This window comes from Rousettus aegyptiacus, unplaced genomic scaffold (genome assembly GCF_014176215.1).
Source record: "Rousettus aegyptiacus isolate mRouAeg1 unplaced genomic scaffold, mRouAeg1.p scaffold_m13_p_3, whole genome shotgun sequence".
NCBI classification, from domain to species: domain Eukaryota; kingdom Metazoa; phylum Chordata; class Mammalia; order Chiroptera; family Pteropodidae; genus Rousettus; species Rousettus aegyptiacus.
This window is the reverse complement of record NW_023416306.1, coordinates 136,466,091-136,483,770: the sequence shown is the minus strand read 5'-3', so window position 1 is coordinate 136,483,770 and position 17,680 is coordinate 136,466,091. Positions and strand designations below refer to the sequence as shown.

General features: G+C 39.8%; 1 protein-coding gene across 1 annotated transcript in view; it reads left to right on the top strand.

Moving 5' to 3' along the window:
* Window positions 1-274: 274 nt before the first annotated feature.
* Window positions 275-17,680, top strand: part of PYGL (glycogen phosphorylase L) — a 34,515-nt gene continuing 17,109 nt past the window's right edge. The window contains exons 1-5 of the mRNA XM_016145810.2: window positions 275-677; window positions 5,302-5,403; window positions 7,701-7,779; window positions 10,698-10,801; window positions 16,762-16,893. Of these exons, the coding sequence (XP_016001296.1) occupies window positions 435-677; window positions 5,302-5,403; window positions 7,701-7,779; window positions 10,698-10,801; window positions 16,762-16,893 (660 nt within the window). The 5' untranslated portion in view covers window positions 275-434. The remainder of the gene's footprint in view (window positions 678-5,301; window positions 5,404-7,700; window positions 7,780-10,697; window positions 10,802-16,761; window positions 16,894-17,680) is intronic.

Genomic DNA, 17,680 nt, shown 5'->3' with positions numbered 1-17,680 from the left:
GAGTGGGGAGGCAGGACAAAGGATGCCCTCCCAGACGCCGCACATGCCGAAGTGAGCCTCTGGAGGCTACGTGACCTGCCGAAGGTTCCTCCTTCAACCTCCGAGAGGGATGGGCCAGGGCCCGGGGCCCCGCCGCCCCGCCCCGAGTCCCGCCCCGAGTCCCGCCCCGTCCGGGCGCGCCGGGCGCGAATGGTCGCCGGCTGGGGTCTGGCGTGCGCCCGCCCCGCAGCCCCAGGGGGCGGGCAGAGGCCAGGTCCTTCCCCTGTCGCCCCAGCGGGAGGCCAGGAGCAAGAACAACGCCGCACCCAGGGGCGGTTCAAACTTTCCTCCGACTCAAAAGCTGCGAGGTCGAGCGCCGCAAGGCCGTCTCCGACCTGCCCTGCTGCCGCGCCCTCGGGCCGCACGTCCTTTGCGCTGCGCCTCCCGCCGCCGCCATGGCCAAGCCCCTGACTGACCAGGAGAAGCGACGGCAGATCAGCATCCGCGGCATCGTGGGCGTGGAGAACGTGGCCGAGCTGAAGAAGGGCTTCAACCGGCACCTGCACTTCACGCTGGTCAAGGACCGCAATGTGGCCACCCCCCGCGACTACTACTTCGCGCTGGCGCACACGGTGCGCGACCACCTGGTGGGGCGTTGGATCCGCACGCAGCAGTATTACTACGAGAAGTGCCCCAAGGTACCGGCCCGGGCCAGGCGGGGCCGGGAGGGGGCTCCTCTAGCAGCCGCGCGTCGTGGGTGACCCCTCCTCCCCCTAGCGAGGAAGCGCCCTCCAAAGTCTGGGGAGAAGTGTCTGGGCGTTGTGGGGGGCCGCCCAGGGAACAGTGCGGCGATCCAACACCCATTCGCGACGCCAGCTAGCCCCATCCAAACCACTTTACTGTCCGCTCCTGGGTACCGCAAATGCTCAGGCCTCCCTCATCTGTCTGTCCACTTATCTCACAAACTCTTTTTACTTTCAACATTTTATCGAGAAGTATTGGGCCCTCCTGTCTGTATTCCAAGACCAGTTCTAACACATCCTCCCCACTCCCCAGTTCTAGGCCCTCAGGCAGTCCACCCTGAACAAAATGGACAAAAGTCCTGCCTTGGAGAAGCTTAATATTTAGGCAGGGGAGACAGGAATATAGAGTTCACCCAATGGTAGTAGGCACTGAAGGGCCCGGGGCGGGGCAGAAAAGAGGAGTTGGAAGAAGGTGCCTCACTGCCTGAGGGTGACCCCAAGGACAGAACTCAGCCCGCTCCTTCCCCCAGTTCCAGTGAGTGGGATGCAGCGTTCTTGGACTGCTTGATTCCTGCGGGATACAGGCGGTGGGCCAGGGCATGCGCTGGACTCAAGAGAGTTACCCTGGGAGCTGCTGAGGAAGGCTGTTCACAGGTCATCCCAATCCACTGCGCGCGGGCTGGGTGGAACCCTCCTTGGGAAGCTTTTAGGCGGACAGAGCTTCTGGCCAATCTGGGAAGGCGAGATGGGGAAAGTTGAGGACATGGCAAGGAGAGAGCTTGTGTCGTTAGAGTGAGGGTGAGTGAGTACCTGCTGCTGCTGCAGTGAAGTGGGTCTGAGTCTGTTGGGAGAGGAAACTGGAAAAGCTGGTTGGAGGCATATCGGAAAGGGTGAAACAGGCAGTGAGAAATACATTAGGAATTTTTTAAAATATGTAAAACATGAAAAAGAAAAGAATGGTCCATAATCCCAGTGCCCAAGGAACCTCTGAGGAAAAGAAAGTAAATTTTGGTACTAAGAGGCTGCAGCTGCAATAAAGTTTTCAAATAAAAAGTAACTCTCCCTCACTCCAGAGGCCTAGGCCTCTACCTCAGGTAGCAACTGCTAAAATATATCCTTTAGAAAGAAACACATTGTGTCTACATATATTTACTGCGTATTTTTTATTTGCACAGAGGGGATTGTCCTTTGCATTAAAAATTATTAAATCTTTAAGCTGGAGAGTGAGATGATGAGTCGTATTTAAGAACCTCACCTCCATCTCCACCGCCCCCCCCCCCCACATACACACATACACACACCTCCACAGCATTTATCACCAAGTACCATAGAACGCACTCGCCTTGCATGTTTCTCTGTGGCCCTTCTAGTACTTTACAGTTTTCCTCGTTCTTTAGCTAATTTCTTCACTGGGCTCTCCTTCTCTACTCGTGTGCAGGTATAAACCAGTTATTCTGATAGAGATACACTGGGGATACGACAGTGAACAAGATTCATTCCACACATGTTATAATAAAGTATCTACTCTGTGACAGTCATTCACCTAAACAGGAGGTCCCTGCCCTCATAGAGCCAGTCAGTGTGTCCAAGCTCTTCTCCCACCTCCTCTGCTCTCTAGTAACTATGCAGATGAATCCCAAATCTGGATCTCTAATCTGAATTCTTTTTCAAACTCTGTTTCTACGTTTTTCTAAGTTCTTGGTGAACGTACCTAGATCTCTTCCTGTTTCCTCAAACCGAAATCATTATTCCTCTGTCCTGCCCCATCTTCTGTTTCTTATTTTAATGGAAGTGCCATTGTGACAGTCACCCAGACACAAAACTTTAGTCTCACTTTCGACTTTCTTCTGTAGTCCTCATTCTACAGGTTGCCAAATCTGTTGGTTTCTGTAGGTTCCGTTGAAATTTCTCTCCTGCAGTCTCAGTTCTCTGCCTAACTGAGACCCTGGCTACTGGCCTATGAATTAGACTTCTTAGTGGTTACCTTGCTTCCCAGAAGTGGTAACACTGGCAGTGTGCAGCTAAATATGGCTAGCAGACATGTTTTGTTTGGCCAGCAAGACGTCTTTAGGCAGTTTAGTTTTCACTGCCTTTGGGCAGGCAGGACTTGTATACTCCAGTTCTTAACCCAGTATTCATTGTTTTAAGTGACCTCCATTACGCAAGTATTTTCTCTGTCTAGCTCCGGAAGGTATTTGAAGTTGTAATTCTATCTCATTCTATACTTTGTAGTCCAATTAAGCTTTAAAAAGCAACACGTCTTGCCCTCTGCTCACATATCATTGGCTCACACTTCCTGACACACTCTTTAAGCATTTAAGGCCCGGTTTAGTCCAGGTGAACCTGTACTCCCCATCTTATCTCCCATTACCTTCCTGGACTTACCTTGCTCTCTTACCAAGCCAATGTGCTATCCTCATCCATGCTCTGTTTTTCCTGCTTCCGGGACTCTGCCTGCACTGCACCCTTCGCTTGGAAGGCCCTTGCTGTCTGCGTCTCTATGCTCAGCTCTCGCCAGTCCCGCAGGTCTCAGTTTTGTTGCCGCCTGTTCCATATGTCTTCCAGAAGTACCCAAGTCCTCTAGTTAATACTATCGATAAAATTAAACTTATTTTTTAAATATTCATTATGTTTATCTTTATCCTTGTATGCTTTTTGAAAATGTCCACTTTTTCTAAAATATATATAGATTATTAGTAGTAGTGCATGCATATAATTTTTATTTATTTTTTGCATATAATTTTTAAAGTACGGCATAGATGTTCAAATATTTTACCACCAGAGTATATGATAAATGTTCAGAGCCCACTAAACATTTATTCTCTGTCACAGGGAATAGGGGAGATCTGCTTTTTGAGGTCTTATATATCTCCAAATATAAAGTGAGGTCCCCAAAAAAGTTATTTGTGAAAAAATAGGGAATCATCTTAAATACACATCTTTGTAAAGTCTGTCATATAATAAGGTGCTCTGTAAATTAGTTTAAGCAGCCAACATTTTTTAGGAAGTCCTTGAAATATCTTAAAACGTCTTAAGTTCATGCTAATTTGGAATAATTAAAAGGGAGACCAAGAAATTTAACAGATATAGACATTATTCCAAGGAGTATGACTTCACAATTGCAGGTATGGAATATATGTCTACTATATTTATAAGCAATCTTTTTATAGATCACTAAAAAGTAAAAAGCAATACAGAATGATTATATTATAGAGATCCTAAAAATACACCCAGGGAAAAGTGAAGAAAACTGCCCTGATGTTACGCAAATGGGTATTTGTAGCTTGAGATCATACTCTTTCCTGTGACTAAGTGGCCTCATGTACGAGGGCACGAGCCATGGAAGTGAGTGGCACCACGTACGCCTTTGGCCACATCTGCCCAGAAAAGATACTTTTTCTCAGCTCATACAAAGGTCTCCAATAGGCTGATGAGGGTCCTAATGGTAGCATTCTAGACATTCAAACAACTTGGATAAAAATATTGATGTGCTCTGGAAAATAGTTTTAGGTGACCCATGAAATATGGATGTTGACTATCCATGTGAAGACAATTTCAGTGTTTCATAAAAGGAAAGTAGGAAAAAGTGAAATTTCTAAATTGACATTTTCATATAATATTTTAAAATTATATAATTAATGAATTAAATATTATAACAGGCATTTGTTATATTGAATTATATTTTCAGGTTGACCAAATACTTTTTAGTTCTTTTCACTCGGAAATGGAGGAGTCCCTAAAATTTGAGGTTACTTTATATTGATGCATTTATAGATTTTTGTTTTCTGTTCCATGGAAAAGAAAAGGGGAACTGATATGGAGAGAAAAATATTGTAAAAGGATATGATGAAGTTACTCACTGACCCCTTTTAAAAAACGGTAAACTGCACTCGTATTTTAAAGTTTTGACCTTTGTACCTTTTAACTATGACTGTATTTAGCTGGCTTTTACTATGTGAAAGCCAGTTTCTAAGTTGATAGAGAAATTTCTCATTTCATCAAGAACAAACATCAATAAACCTGAGGTAGTCTGTTGTCGTTGCTAGTTCATAGACTTTCTAAAATAATTTAATTCTAAAATAATTCATTATAATATTGTTTACGGCAATGTGAAGGAGGATTTGACTGTTTCTAGCCATGATATGTACTTTGAAGGAGTTAATCTTTGTGTTTCTTAGATGGCTTGACATGGTCACAGCCAACCCCACCTGACTCTCACCCTATAAATGTTTTCCAAATGAAAGATGAGCTATGGCAATCTGACTTCTGTTTGTCTGAAACATATGCTTAATTCAGGAGGCTTATAAGCAAGAAGGAAGAAAGCACAGAAAACACTGAACCTTGTTTAAAGAGTTTACTTTTTTTTCTCCCTAGGAGTAAAAGACATCGAACTACTTTTCCAAAAATAGAATAATATGGTTTTCCCAAAGCCAGTTATTGGTATGCTATAGGAGTTTCACTTGAACCTGTATCAAAGTAGTCCTGCCTTTGTGTTTCTCGTTGATGACCTTGAGTTTTTATGTTGACAAGTAAGATTGGCCTCATAAAGTTAACATGACCTTTCTTTTCTTTGTTTCAGAGGGTTTATTACCTTTCTTTGGAATTTTACATGGGCCGAACATTACAGAACACCATGATCAACCTTGGCCTGCAAAATGCCTGTGATGAGGCCATTTACCAGGTACATTGTCTCTGTATTTCTGTTATTCTCTCCCCTTAAATTTCAAATTCAATTCAGGAACCTTGGGGATACAGCACCCAAAAGAGAAAGGAAGGAAGGAAGGAGGGAAGGAAGGGGAGGGAAGGGGAGGGAAGGGAAGGGGAGGAGAGGAGAAAATCTGCTTCTATAGACATGGCTATCACAAATTGTTAAATATTAGAAATATAAACTACTAGTGATCTCCGATTTAAGAGAAACAAAGTTAGAGAACTACTTTCGCCTAATGAGAATTTTCTTTTTACAGTCAACATTCCTGACAGCATTCCCCAGCAAATTACATTTTAGAAATTAGCATCTGAACAAGCCTTTTATAAATGCTTGAATCCCTGCTATCAGAATCACAAGTTTGCTTTGGGATCCTATCTACTTTTAAAAAGTGATCAGAGTTCAACTGTTATTCAAAGCAATATATGAAAATAATAAACTCCTAAAATTCTATCATCATACCTTCTCTATTGCTTAATGAGATATAAAATATATTTCCTCCTTAAATGAGAAGCCTCAGGCCATAAAATTAATATACCCATTTGTTTTTATGAACATAGTCAGCCGTTTCTCCCCTGAACTTCAGGGATGCCCATACCAAAAACAAATAGTCTTTAACCTTTTCAATGTAGTTGAAAGGAATGGATATTTGCAAAAACACATTCTAAATAAGAGACTATTCAGACTGCTCCTTTTCTTCGATATGAGATTGTTCCCTCATGTGTGGTCAGCTACTTGTCACTGAGGACTGTTTTTCTTCACATGGATTAGGTAGAATGTTTCCTATGAAAGACTCGTGGTAGCTCCCCTCCATTTCCCTTTTCTTGTCTTCCCCTGATATCAATTGAAAATAATATACCTCCCTTGGACTAGCATATAACCAGGTGGGATAAAGTGACCCATGTCTACTTGCTCAAGGTTTATGTTCTGCATTAACCTTATTTTTTTAGAATTTAAAAAATCCTGAATGTGTTAACATTAGTAGTTAATTTGCACAAGGACCCCAGTAAAGTCTAGTCATACTAGGGAACAAATTTGAAAACCCCTTCAACAATGAACAGAAGCAAATCCATTTTTGAACGCCTAGAAGATTTAGTTATCAAACTTGTGTGAGAAAGCAACTTTTTGTATAAGGGTAAGGATCCAAATAGGTGGCCATGGAAACTGGGGCATCAATTTCAAGCATACTTTATACATGTCTTCATCTTATGCATATGTTTTCAAAGGTACAAATTATATTTCCGTTTTAAACTTTCAGATAAGAATGCAGTCATTTCACAACAGACCATCATCAGCCAAGCATGGGCTAGATTATTGTCTTGTCAACATAGGACAGGTTACTTAATTTATCTGGCCACCAATTTTCACAATGTAGAATGAGCAGTCCAAAGGGTTGATCTCCAGGGCTGCAGCACTCTGACGTGAGTCCACAGTGGTGCTAGTGGCCTCTGGCTGTGCAAATCGCAACACTTTGGATCAGGGAGCTGACTGGCAACCAGTTGCATCCATCCCCAAGTTTACAAATGCCCCTTGGCCTCCCACGGCCTCTTTTTCACCCCAAAGAAAAGTAGATTTTAGCTCCATCCAGGTAGACCATAAGACTGAAGTTTTTCTGATTACTCTCTGGCCCCTGGTCATGGGCAGGTGACTCACTAACTGGTTTTGGGTTAACAACCGTTGACCCTACTGAGTAAATATGTTTGGTCATGAAAAGATGAACTTTACTCCAGCCTGGAAAATCTGACCTCATATGTTTGGACAATTTTTAAAATCCTTCAGCCCAATTAGTGTCAGCTTGGAACTAGACTATTTCTGAGGTTTTACCCCATCAGTACAAAAAAAATAATTTTAAGACATAATAGTAAGTAATATTTATTGAGGAACATTTGCCCAGGAAAAATTTTAAATGGTTTGTTTAAATAATCCCATTTAATTCACAACAACCCTACATGCGATACATACTATTGTCCTCATGTTTTAAATCAAGGAAGTGAGGCCTAGAGAGATTTCATAGCTTGCCGAGGATCATATAGCTGAGAAATAACAACAGTCAGTATTGGACATTTAGAGCCCATGCTTTTCTCCAAGCTGCTGCTATGCCATCTCATAGTTTGCATCTGCAAACTGTGCCAGAGTAAGTTACAAGGGAGCTGATAGGATTGAGTAAACGTGGAAACCTGCATGCCTGATCCAAGGCTTTAAGAAATGACTATTCTCTCTGAAATGGCCTGTAGTCGTATCCATATCCAGTGTTGTTTTCCTTTCATCCCCAGCTTGGATTGGATATGGAGGAGTTAGAGGAAATGGAAGAAGATGCTGGGCTTGGCAATGGTGGTCTTGGGAGGCTTGCTGGTAAGTGACATGGTTAGTGTGTTATAGTGTCTAGCCGTTGATGCTGTCTCAGATGTTGTACATGACCATGCTAAGAACCAGACAGGCTTCCTAGGAGAAGTGTAAGGTGTGACTTGGTTACACGAATATTTGTTTTTGAGTTTGCACTGTGGTTTAATCAGTTCTAAGTAAACAACAAAGAAGGGAACTTGAACAAAAGAGACATTGCTTAAAACCCTTGAAGACATTGCTTAAAACCCTAAAGTTAACTAGATGCTTCCTGTGTACTTAAGGGTTTCCTAAGTGGCCCCTTCACGGTTATTTGTTCACGGCTGCTCAATTCACCTACTTGTGTGATAGGACCTGGGCTGTTTAACCATTGTGTTGTTTTGTGCACATGACAGTTTGCTTTTTGATTGACTAGTAGGTAATGATATACTTGTTATATTATTGATATGATTTAGGTAATATTCTTTTTTTTGTATAGATCAATTTGAGTTTTGCTTTATTCAGGAAATGATTTTTCAACAAATATAGAAGAATTCAGGAAATTATTTTTCAACAAATATAGAGGAATTCAGGAAATTATTTTTCAACAAATATAGAGGAAGATATTAAAAATATAATATCAACTCCATTAAGTTAAATATATGCATTCCTATGACCAAGCAATTCTACTTCCTGAAGAAACACTCAAATATGTGCACAAGGAGGCGTGTGAAAAAAAATGTTATAGTATTATTCGTAAAAGCCAAGTATTGAAATACCCTAATGTTCATCAATAGGAGAATAGGTAAATAAGTAGTGAAACATTCATGTCAGAATAATATGCAGCAATCAAAAAGAATAGAATTGATCTATATGTAATTCCAGTGGAGGTGGTAGGCAATTTGCATTAAAAGTCGCACAACATGCTACCCTTTAGGTTTTTTAAAAATCAGTATCTTCTGTTAGTATATATATGTACATATATGTAAATAGAAAAAAATCTAGAATTTGAAATACTAAACTGTCCCCATGATCTTCCCTAGAGAGGAGTGCAGAATTGGGAGTGGAGATCAGGGGGAATGCTAGTTCTGTCTGTAACATTTTAATTCTTTTTATAAGGAAGATGTATTAATCTATTACTTGTGGAATTTAAATTTAATAATAAAAATGTGCCACCATACATGTATGTATCAGATTGTACTCTATGAAAAATAAATATCTATTCCTTCTCTTTTAAAAATGATTCCAAAATCTCTTAATTTTACACACACTGTCAAGTTACTAGAAATCTATTTCCATGTATTTCGTATTATTTAATCCTTACTGTTTTAGCTGCAGTGTGCTTTAACATCGCCATTAGTAATAGAAAATACTTCCTTCAGGATACTTGCTACCTTATGAAGTCAATCACTGGGCTATTTAATAGACTTTCCATGGGATTGTAGGAAGAACAGCAGAGCCAATGGCATGCACATCTAAAAATGACAACCAGCCTGCCTTCCTTTTATATAAAGCCCCAGACCTTCAATATTTGTTGGCTGGATTAACCTGACTCTGCCTGACATTAATGATCTTGCTCTTTAAGTTGGCTGATAAGGTCAAAGAGTGAAGTGGCGAATGAGGCTGAGTAATTCTCATTAGATGACCTCATCTCTTACCTGACTGAAAATGTTGGGACCCCATTCTGGTTATGCTCTACGGATAATTCGATCAGGACCCAGGAAAAGATGAATAGCCACAGCTCCAAGAGAACAGGAACTAGAACAGAGCTGGGCCACGTGACACAGGGACTAGAAAACCATTGTGATGTTGCAATAACTTAAAGGATTAGCCATTGGCCTTTGTGGGTTTCTCTGTTTTAGGGCTCCACCATGAACCTTACTCAGTCCCCTTCTCTTTGATCTACAATTTTTAATGTTCTTTTCAGCTTTAGATTCTACTGTATATTTCATTATTCTCTGTGTATTTCTCAGTTCAAATTTCTGAGTGGGCAGTTCGATTAGTATAACCCCTCAGTTGCCTCAGGCCACAAGATAGATCTCTACCCGGCCTGTTGGTTGGCCATTCTGGATTAGGTGCTCTGTTATTAATGCTCTTGGCTATAAGTAACAGAAAACCTAGCAAAAAATGGTTTAATCAACAAGGACATATGTTATCACAGTACAAGCAGTTCAGAGGTTGGGCCATTCCAAGATTAGTTTATTCAGCAGGGTATTTCTGTTGGGACTCTGGGTCTCTGTGGTTCTTTTGGCTTTCCCCTCATGGGAAAAAGATGACAGCAACAAGGAAGTCACTGCACCCAACAGACCTCTAGTACCTCTCATTGTATTGAACATCATTGCATATCCATGTCAAAGCCAGTAAACAGAATTACTATGATTTGTGTAGAGGCTTCGACTGGGTGAAGCAAGAGTCAGTCACCTCTAGTTCGGCCTCCCTGAAGCATATGCCCACCTGCTATCTGAATAACATTGGAATTTCATTAGCTAGAGAGAGCCTGCCACAGATGTCCAGCTAGTCAGGTGGTCACATGTAAATTATACTGTTCTGGAGCTATCTTTTCAAGCAGGGAGCCATGCAGACAGCTTTCTTAGAAAGGGCAGTGTGAGTGACAGACACAATAATGGACATATCTAATGCAGGCCAGCTTCCTTATCGGTTCTCAAATGAAATGCCAACATGTATACAATGGTTATTTCTAGATGATGAGGTAATAAGTGATGTTTGTTTTCTTCTTTACACATTTTTATATTTTCTAACCTTTCTGTAGTATTCCTTTTATAATTTAAAAAATGTTATTTAAAAAATTAATATCCACTATGCAGTAGTCTCTGTGCTTTAAAATACAAATGTGGTTTCTTATAGAAAAATGATCTGCAGCTGCCATGTCTTTTAAAGAAAGACTTGAAATTTTGACTAATCTTAATGACTCTGCCTTTTGATTAATTTAGCCTGCTTCTTGGATTCCATGGCAACCCTGGGACTTGCAGCCTATGGATATGGCATCCGATACGAATATGGAATCTTTAATCAGAAGATCCGAGATGGATGGCAGGTATGTGAGCCATCTTTTTTAAGTTTTGTCATTAAAATACTTCTCCTTCATAGTGTTCTGAATGATTTATGATTTACAGATATTTAACATAGTGCTCCACTAATTTCTCTTGCATTTGGTTGATATCAGTGAATACTGTCAGTCTTCCCTCTTTGAGATATAAGTTCCCTGAAAGCAGAGAGCCTGCCACTGTCATTCACCACCAGATCCGCAGCATCTTATGCAGTGCCTCACTCATGAGGGTGCTCTGAAAATATTTATCACTGACTGTCTGAATGTGGGCCACCTATAATGTGTGACGTTCATTCTCTGCAGCATGCAAAATGGAGAAGCACATCTTGTAACTCATGATTTCCCCCAATAACCCTTCATGGTAGGGAACATGTTGCTGTTTTATAGGTGAGAAAACTGAGTCTCTTAAGAAATGGGGTTACCTCGGATCACACTGCTGGCAAACATGGATTTATCTCCAGATTTCCAGGGCCATGTTCAGTATTCTTTAATACACTCAGTCTTGCTCTCCTTAACATGCCTATCTTACAAGATATGTAAGTTCATTGTTCTAATTTTTTAATAAGGTGAAAGAAGGCAATCTTGTTAGCTATTATATCAAATAAATTTGGCATATATTTAATATATATCATTATAGTGCTCTATATATTTGTACAAAGAGTAATCAATCTATACAAATGATTCTAGTTTTATATAGCCAAACCAGCTCTTAGGCATTTGTTTCTGTTATCTTTGGGAACTCTTTGAGTCTACAGCGAGACCTACCGTGGACAGTTTTCCCTGATGCTAAATTAGATTTACACTTTCTCCCTACCTTTGTCCCACATACAACATCGACAAAAAGATACTGGAATCGTTTTCCAGAACACCTGAGTTCCCTAAGCCCCACCTACACTTCCAAGAGTCCTTCTGAGGGCAACATGCTCAGGGGTTAGATGGGGGGGACCTAGGGAGAGGAGGGACATTAAGCTTAGTGTGACTGCTATCCTCGTTTCCCTCCCTTGATATTTGGGCGCTCTCTGGTCTGAAGAAGGACGGCACTTAAAGATTTGCTATGATGAGAAAATGCACCAAGGAAAAAGTCTCAGAAGAACATTTGAAAACATATTAAAAGATAAACTTCCAAATTTTGCTAAGGGCCAATGTATCTTTAGCTACTCCTAAATAAATTAGGTGGTAGCATTCTGTAGAAAAAAACATTTTGGGCCCTAATTTGAGATTTAATTTCTAATTTGAGGACTGATTGTGATTCATTACCCTTATGAAGTACATTACCTCAATTCAGTTACCTAACTTCTCTGAGCCTCAGTTTTCTCATTTGAAAAATAGAGATACTAGCTTCACAGAATTATTATGAAAATATGTAAAATAATGTTCGGCACACAAATAGGCACTCAAAATGTTAATTTTGCCTAAAAAATGGATAATTTAATGAATTATGGCATATGATAAAATAGTGAAGTAGCCAGTAACATTATATTTTTATTAATTTTAATAAAATGAGAACTGTTAGTCAAAAAAAGGAAGTATAGACTTATATAAGTGATATAAACTAAATACATCAAAGCTCCAACAGTAATTATCTCTGGGAGATAGGATTACAGGTTGCTTTTACTGTCTTCTGTTTACACTTCTACATGTTTCATATACCATAAGAAATGTGTATTTTATAATCACAAAGAGCTGTGAAAACAAAACAATCGATTCCCTTCCCCCAACCAAGTAATCTAGAATTACATGGTGAGAAGCTTAGCTTGGCAGGCACTTTCAGTATGACCAGCATTTTGACACAACCTGACTAAGCAATACATGGTACCCGTTCTTAATCTTTGAAAGTGTCCTGTGTAGTGGACATTGTACCCCAGAATGTTGAAGGATTTTGTTTTTTATCTTTTAACTACTGTTGTGTGAAAGATTTAAAAGAAACTCAGCAATCTCAAAAAGATTTTTTTCAAGTTCATTTACCTCAAAATTTACAAAAGGTCACTATTAACCATGCATACTATCTTTGCTACTCTTAAATGCTCTTTATTCCAAGAAACCATCCCTTTCTCGCCTATCATACCAAGAAAGTATATATTATCCAGTGTTCTTAAAGATAAAGGAGAGACCAAATGGCTTTTGCTAGTCTCCAAAGCTAGCTTCCCTAGCTATTATCACTTTCATTATGACTTGAAATTGAGTCAGAAGCACATTTTACTTGCCACATAATTTTACTTGCCACATTCATTGTTTGCTGAGATAGGGTTTTAAAGAAGAAGCATAAAATACACCATACCATAAAAAAGAAACCATTTCTGTGAAAAAACAAAAAGTATTTTCCCAGAAAGCAGCATGGCTCTTCAGGGTACAGTCATGCCCCATTCACATCAGATATGTCCTTACTCTCTCAAAGGCAGGTACAGAGAAGGCTGAGGAAAATTGTACAAGCTGGGGAGATTTTAAAGGTTGATAGACTTTTCATTTTTGAAATTTCTTCTCAAGGAAGATTTACAGTAATAACATGTTCATTTTGAACCAACACCTCCCCACCCCCGCAAGTAAAATAATTTCATTGCTAAAATTCTTGACTTACCTTGAACTCTAATGGGGATCATTGATTGAAACCTTATCAGTAATAGTCCTCTGAAAATAACTGGCGATTGGGAGGAAGAAGGGGAAAGAAGATTGCAACAACCTCCCATTAAAGTTTGACGATCACATGCCCACATTCTGCGTAGAAAGGTGCTCAAAGTAGGTATTTTGGAGCTGAACCAAATAGTACCTACTGAACCTTTCTTTCTCTTAGAACCTGTGCCAAACCTGCTATAACTAGTCATCCATAGTTTCCATTACCCAGCAATCTTCTGGTTACTGCTGTTGAATACTAGGTGTTCCCAGAAACATTTTTCAATTATTTACCATCAGAAAGCAAATTTTGTTGACTATTCCTGGTGTTTGCTCATGTCCTGTGTATCCCACAATTGAGGGGAAAAGCATTACTTAGAATTCACTGATTGGCAGAGCCCCCTAAGCTGACCTCTGCTTCCATGACTGCTGGAATACAGATTGCATTGCGTAATTCCTCTAGGGAGATGCCAAGTCCAGGCTGCCGCCCCTCACCTAGACTGGCACACTGTCCCTCACTCCGCAGGGGCACACTAGCTTTGTCTCAGCTCTCTTTCACCCAGGATGTTCAGATCCGACAGCCCACTTAGCTGTAAATGAAAGCTCTTCTCTCATCTTGCCCCCACCCTTCATATGGCTCAGCACGTTAGTGTGGGGACCACTGGCTACATGGAAATCTAAATTTATAGACCATTTTGTTGATTCATTGGAAGAAAGCGAGGTACAGGAGGTTTATCACCATCCTGCAGTTTCTGTGGATATAGCGAGGGCGGGAGGGGACAGTTTTCTCTTTCTCCTCTGATCTGCTGAGACCAGCTTGTGGTTTTGAAATATCTGTTTTCCAATTTACTTTAAAAACAAAGTTTGTAAAATTGAGGGAGTTATTAACTGATTATTTGCTGAATCAGGAAGAGAGAAAAATTAAGAAAAGCAAGCTTGACATTTGGTTCTCCTACAGAGCTCGTTAACCCAGTGACATTAAAATCAGCCATTATTTGGCAAGGAAAAATCAGACCAACTTTGGATGGCATTAAGAGTAATCAGCTGACTAGTCCCTTGTCACTTAACAGTGTACCCTCATGAAAGTGAGGGCAGCTTCTGACTTCTGTAGGAAGCTGGAAGTGCTGGCAGGAAGCCCAGAGCCCATTCTCTCTCCTAGGAGCATCTCAAGCTGCTGGAGGGCAGAACAGTGTGAGCCTGCTCCGTTTCTCAGCAGAAAATATGTTGTCCATTCTCCTATGACTTGTAAGAGGAAAACTGTTCCTGCCTTAGCATCTTCCTGTTTCCTATATTACCTTTAGGTGTGTTTTACAACAGTCCAGTGATGAAATGAGACAAACGGGCCTTACAATCCTTTCCTGTTACAGGAAGTGTTCACATTGGCCAGATTTTGAAAACCTTAAACCTGCCCTTGACTAAGGGCAGCGTAGAGTGTTTTGTAAATGAGGATGTTTTCATCTTTTGTGGATATCCTCATTTATTTGTTGTGGAGTCTCTAGTTATTAACACGTGCTAGTGGACTCTAACTTAGTTTCTTATCAGCTGATAAAATTCAGTTATTTCCTTGTTAAATTTTAATTAAATTTGTCGCTCTTTTTATGATTGGGATAGTGGAAGTCTAAATTCTGAATTACAGTTACCGACTTTGTATCACCATGTAGTTCCTGGTTACACCATGTAGCCCCTGGGAATTTGTTAAACTGCAGAATTTCAGACCTCTCTGGGACTAAGAATCTACAGTTTAACAAGATGCAATTTGCCATTTAACTCAGATCTGCTCCAGCCTTCCCTTAGGCTTCATCCTGCTTCTGATACACCCTCCTGCCTCCAGCAGTTCTCTAACTCCCAGATTTTCTACCTTAAGTTGTTTTCTGAGTTCCCAATTTCATTCATCATTATGCTGGTAGTTAATACTAATGGCTGGCTTACTGGCTTTCTTGATAAAAAGTTATGGTCAATGTTTGAATAAATATTTGTTTATCTGGCTGTTGACATTAATGTCTTGTCTAATATCTCAAAAAACATTAGCTGTGTTTGTTTCTCTCTCCACACTGTGCCTAGAACAAGCACTGAACTTATATTTAGGTGTTCTGAGGCATCTGGTACGGTGTGTCCTAATTCATAAGCAATATCTTAAATTAAAGCTGAGTTTTCTCAGAGGAGAAAGTCAGGATTCAACTAGGTAAAATAACCATAGTGCATTGTTTCATTGGCAAGGGTACTTTGTATCTCTCCCTTCTTGTCAGAACACAATTCCATTTTTTTTAATTTATGTATTGTAAAGATTTCACTGATATCTTTGCACTGAAAATACATTCCCCTGGATGTTTTTTTTATTATTCTTGCTGTTCTTGTTTGTTTTTTGCAAACCAAAATTCATTTGATGTTTAGTGTACCCTCAATGCAAACTATAAGATATTAAAATTGTCGATATAAACAAAATGTTTTAAATTCATCACCTCTGCCTACGTTATTTTCAAAAAGAACTATAATGAATGGTCATTACAAATCAAAATTACATACAGATTAAAGAAAGACAACGAAATGTAATAGTCTTCTGTACCTATACTGAAATAAGGTTTATTAAGGGAGCTTTCTACGAGTAGCATTTCTTAACCAGTCTGTGCATTATAGACAAGAATCTTGACTGAAACCGTCATGTGGATTTATCGGGTCCAGATATCTAACTGTAAACAACCTTGAGGGCCTTTCTCTTTCACTCCAGCTAGACAGTTGCATTCAAAGATGTTAAGACACAGGCTCTAGAACACATAGACCTAAGGTCAAATCTCAGCTGTACCATTCACTATCTGTGCAACTTTGAGCAAGTTACAATTCTCTCATCTTTAAAAGGAGAATCATATGTAAAAACAGTCATGGGGATATAAAGTACAGCATAAGGAATATAGTCAGTAATATTGTGATAACTGTGTATGATGTCAGATGAGTACTCATCGAGGTGATCACTTCATAAGTTGTATAAATGTCTAATCACTATGTTGTATACCTAAAATTAATGTAATATTGTATATCAACTCATTGAAAAATTAAAAATTTTAAAAATAAATAAAGCGAGAATCATAGTTTCCTTCTATAGGATTGCTGAGGATTAAATGTAATAATAAATATAAAACATGAGAACAGTATTAACAAGTATTATCGTTGTTGATTTAGGCTGTAAGCCAATAAGAACAGTGAATTGAGATTGACAGAACACACACTTTCTTGCCAAAACAGTATTCTCAAATTGATTCAGTTAAAGATATTTTTAATTCAATTTAATTAAAAGACTAGGTCAAGATCTCCTGAAAAACAAATTCTAAGGCATATTCTTTTTGCAGGTGGAAGAGGCAGATGATTGGCTCAGGCATGGAAACCCCTGGGAGAAAGCCCGCCCTGAGTTCATGCTGCCCGTGCACTTCTACGGAAAAGTGGAGAACAGCAAGACTGGGACCAAGTGGGTCGACACTCAGGTACTTAGAGTCCTTATACTGAGCATTTTCCATAGTACAGCCCAGTGAAGACAAAGCATAGAGTGTAATGTGTACATGATATTGAGTGTAATATGTTGTGTACTGAATAATAGAGTACATTTTTATAAATAGATGTGTTATTCCTCTTAGTGCAACCCACTCATTTTGGAGACAAGGATGCTGATGCCAAGAGAGAAGTAACTTTCCCAGGGTCAGTGACTTACCAGAGCATTTTGCAATCGGCTTTGCCAGAGATTAATCAGTTCTGTAATCCCAGAATGTTTAGCTCTCCAACTTTCTATAAAGTTGTTGATACCGAGATCGAATAAATTTAAATATTTTTCCTCATTCCACCACCACGTGTACATTTACTTGTAACTTCTAAAAAGTGTTTTTAAAATGAAGTATTTATTTGAAGAATTTCCAAAGCTCATAGTTATTGCAGAGTAAAGAAAAATAATGCAAAATATTGCGAAACGTACTCTGTTATTTTGTACCAAATCACTCCTAGAGAAACAATGTTAGTGTTAATCAATCCAAGTATACTTACTTCATGGTCAGTAGATTTATCCTGCCACTAGATTTGAGTGCTGCCCTGTCTCTGAACAGTTCATTTTCAGCACGCCCAAAGGTGGTTTGTGTTTTGCTGCCCTCATACTTCCTGATAGAAAAATAACCTCTGTTAACTACTGGACTGCAGTGTCCAGTCATTGAAGGCTCCACCTGAGATATTTGTTTAATAAATATGGCCTCAGGTTGGAAAAGATATATCATTGGCCATTCCCTA